The 1,416-nt window shown below is 37.6% G+C and overlaps 1 protein-coding gene across 1 annotated transcript; it reads right to left on the bottom strand.

Moving 5' to 3' along the window:
- Positions 1 to 712: 712 nt before the first annotated feature.
- On the bottom strand, positions 713 to 1,416 carry LOC111598974. Its single transcript, XM_023314469.2, has 2 exons — positions 1,364 to 1,416; positions 713 to 1,300 (listed from the first exon to the last, which is right to left on the bottom strand). The coding sequence occupies exon 2, from the start codon at positions 1,255 to 1,257 to the stop codon at positions 928 to 930; it is 330 nt and encodes a 109-aa protein (XP_023170237.2). The 5' UTR covers positions 1,258 to 1,300; positions 1,364 to 1,416; the 3' UTR covers positions 713 to 927.

Below are 1,416 nucleotides of genomic sequence, written 5' to 3'. Positions count from 1 at the left end.
TTCGAGATATAATTTAATAACATAAGCTCAATAACCATTCAAATAGATTACACTGAAACAGTTATCGATGAGTTGATCCTTAACTTGATCTGCTCGTGCTATAAAAATTCAAGTCTCTAGCATTTAAGGGTTCTAAGATCGACGTGTTCATAAAAACGAACAGATGGGTAGAGCTCTGTTTGCCGTCCTGATGATTGGCCACGCCTTCTTCTGTATATTAAAAACAATTTCATAAAACTATTATAGCTTGAGTTGCTGTTTCAGTGGCTTCAGGCGGTTTCTATAGTGCGATAAGCATTTAAGCAGGGGTGTTCACTGCAAGAAATTTTATTGTATATTTATATTAATAAAATATATATATATATATATATGTATATAGATGGTGTATATATATATATATACAGATAGATATATATATATATATATATTATTAATTTTCTCAAATTTATTCTTAAACTTAAAAGAAAAAAGTTGTTGATTTTTAAAAATTATTATAAATATATTCAAAATTTATTGTTTTTGTTTTTTTTTTTTTTTGCATTACAGACAACATTTTGAGGCTGATAAGAACTAAATATATAATTGTACAGCCTGCTTTAAGGCAGAGAAGAGAAATCGAAATAATTTTGAGCTCATGAAGCATTGCATAGCTACCCAAGGAACAGTTGAGGCTTGGCCGATTCAAGAGGGAATAGAATGGCTCAATGTTCACTCGCAATGCTCAGTTTTGTTGCCTTCTTCTTTCGTCAATCTGTGAACAGATTTCAGTTTAATAATCGCATCGCTTGTTAGCAATCGACACATTCAATGGCAGCTGTATGATAACGCTGCCCATTTGCGATCAGCTCGCTGTTGATAGTGATTCGGACAATATATATAGAGAGTGGGCATGGCTCCTTATAGTAACAACAAATATTTGGCTAGGTTTTAAGCTGTAAACGTCATTATTTTTATTGAACAGAAGTGCTTAGTATCTACCGTGTCCATGTGGATTATGGCCACCGTGTCCACCTGGTCCGAAACCGGATTGTCCGTGTCCGCCTGGTCCGAATCCTTCATGACCATGTCCACCAGGTCCAAAACCTGATTGTCCGTGTCCACCTGGTCCGAATCCTTGCTGGCCGTGTCCACCTGGTCCGAAACCGGATTGTCCGTGTCTGCCTGGTCCGAATCCTTCATGACCATGTCCACCAGGTCCGAAACCTTGCTGGCCGTATCCACCTGGCCCGAAGCCTTGTTGACCGTATCCACCACCATGGGGTGCGGCCAGCACAGCAGCGATCAGCGCACAGAACACAATCTTACAAATTAAATAATAAAATTGATAATTCGAGTTCAATTTAGGAATCCCTCCAGCACTTACGAATAATTTCATTTTAAAAAATTGTTGATTTCTCCTCAGCAGTTCCAAAACAA

Source organism: Drosophila hydei, unplaced genomic scaffold, assembly GCF_003285905.1.
Source record: "Drosophila hydei strain 15085-1641.00,03,60 unplaced genomic scaffold, DhydRS2 tig00008116-arrow-pilon, whole genome shotgun sequence".
NCBI lineage: Eukaryota > Metazoa > Arthropoda > Insecta > Diptera > Drosophilidae > Drosophila > Drosophila hydei.
This window is presented reverse-complemented; position numbering and strand designations above follow the sequence as displayed.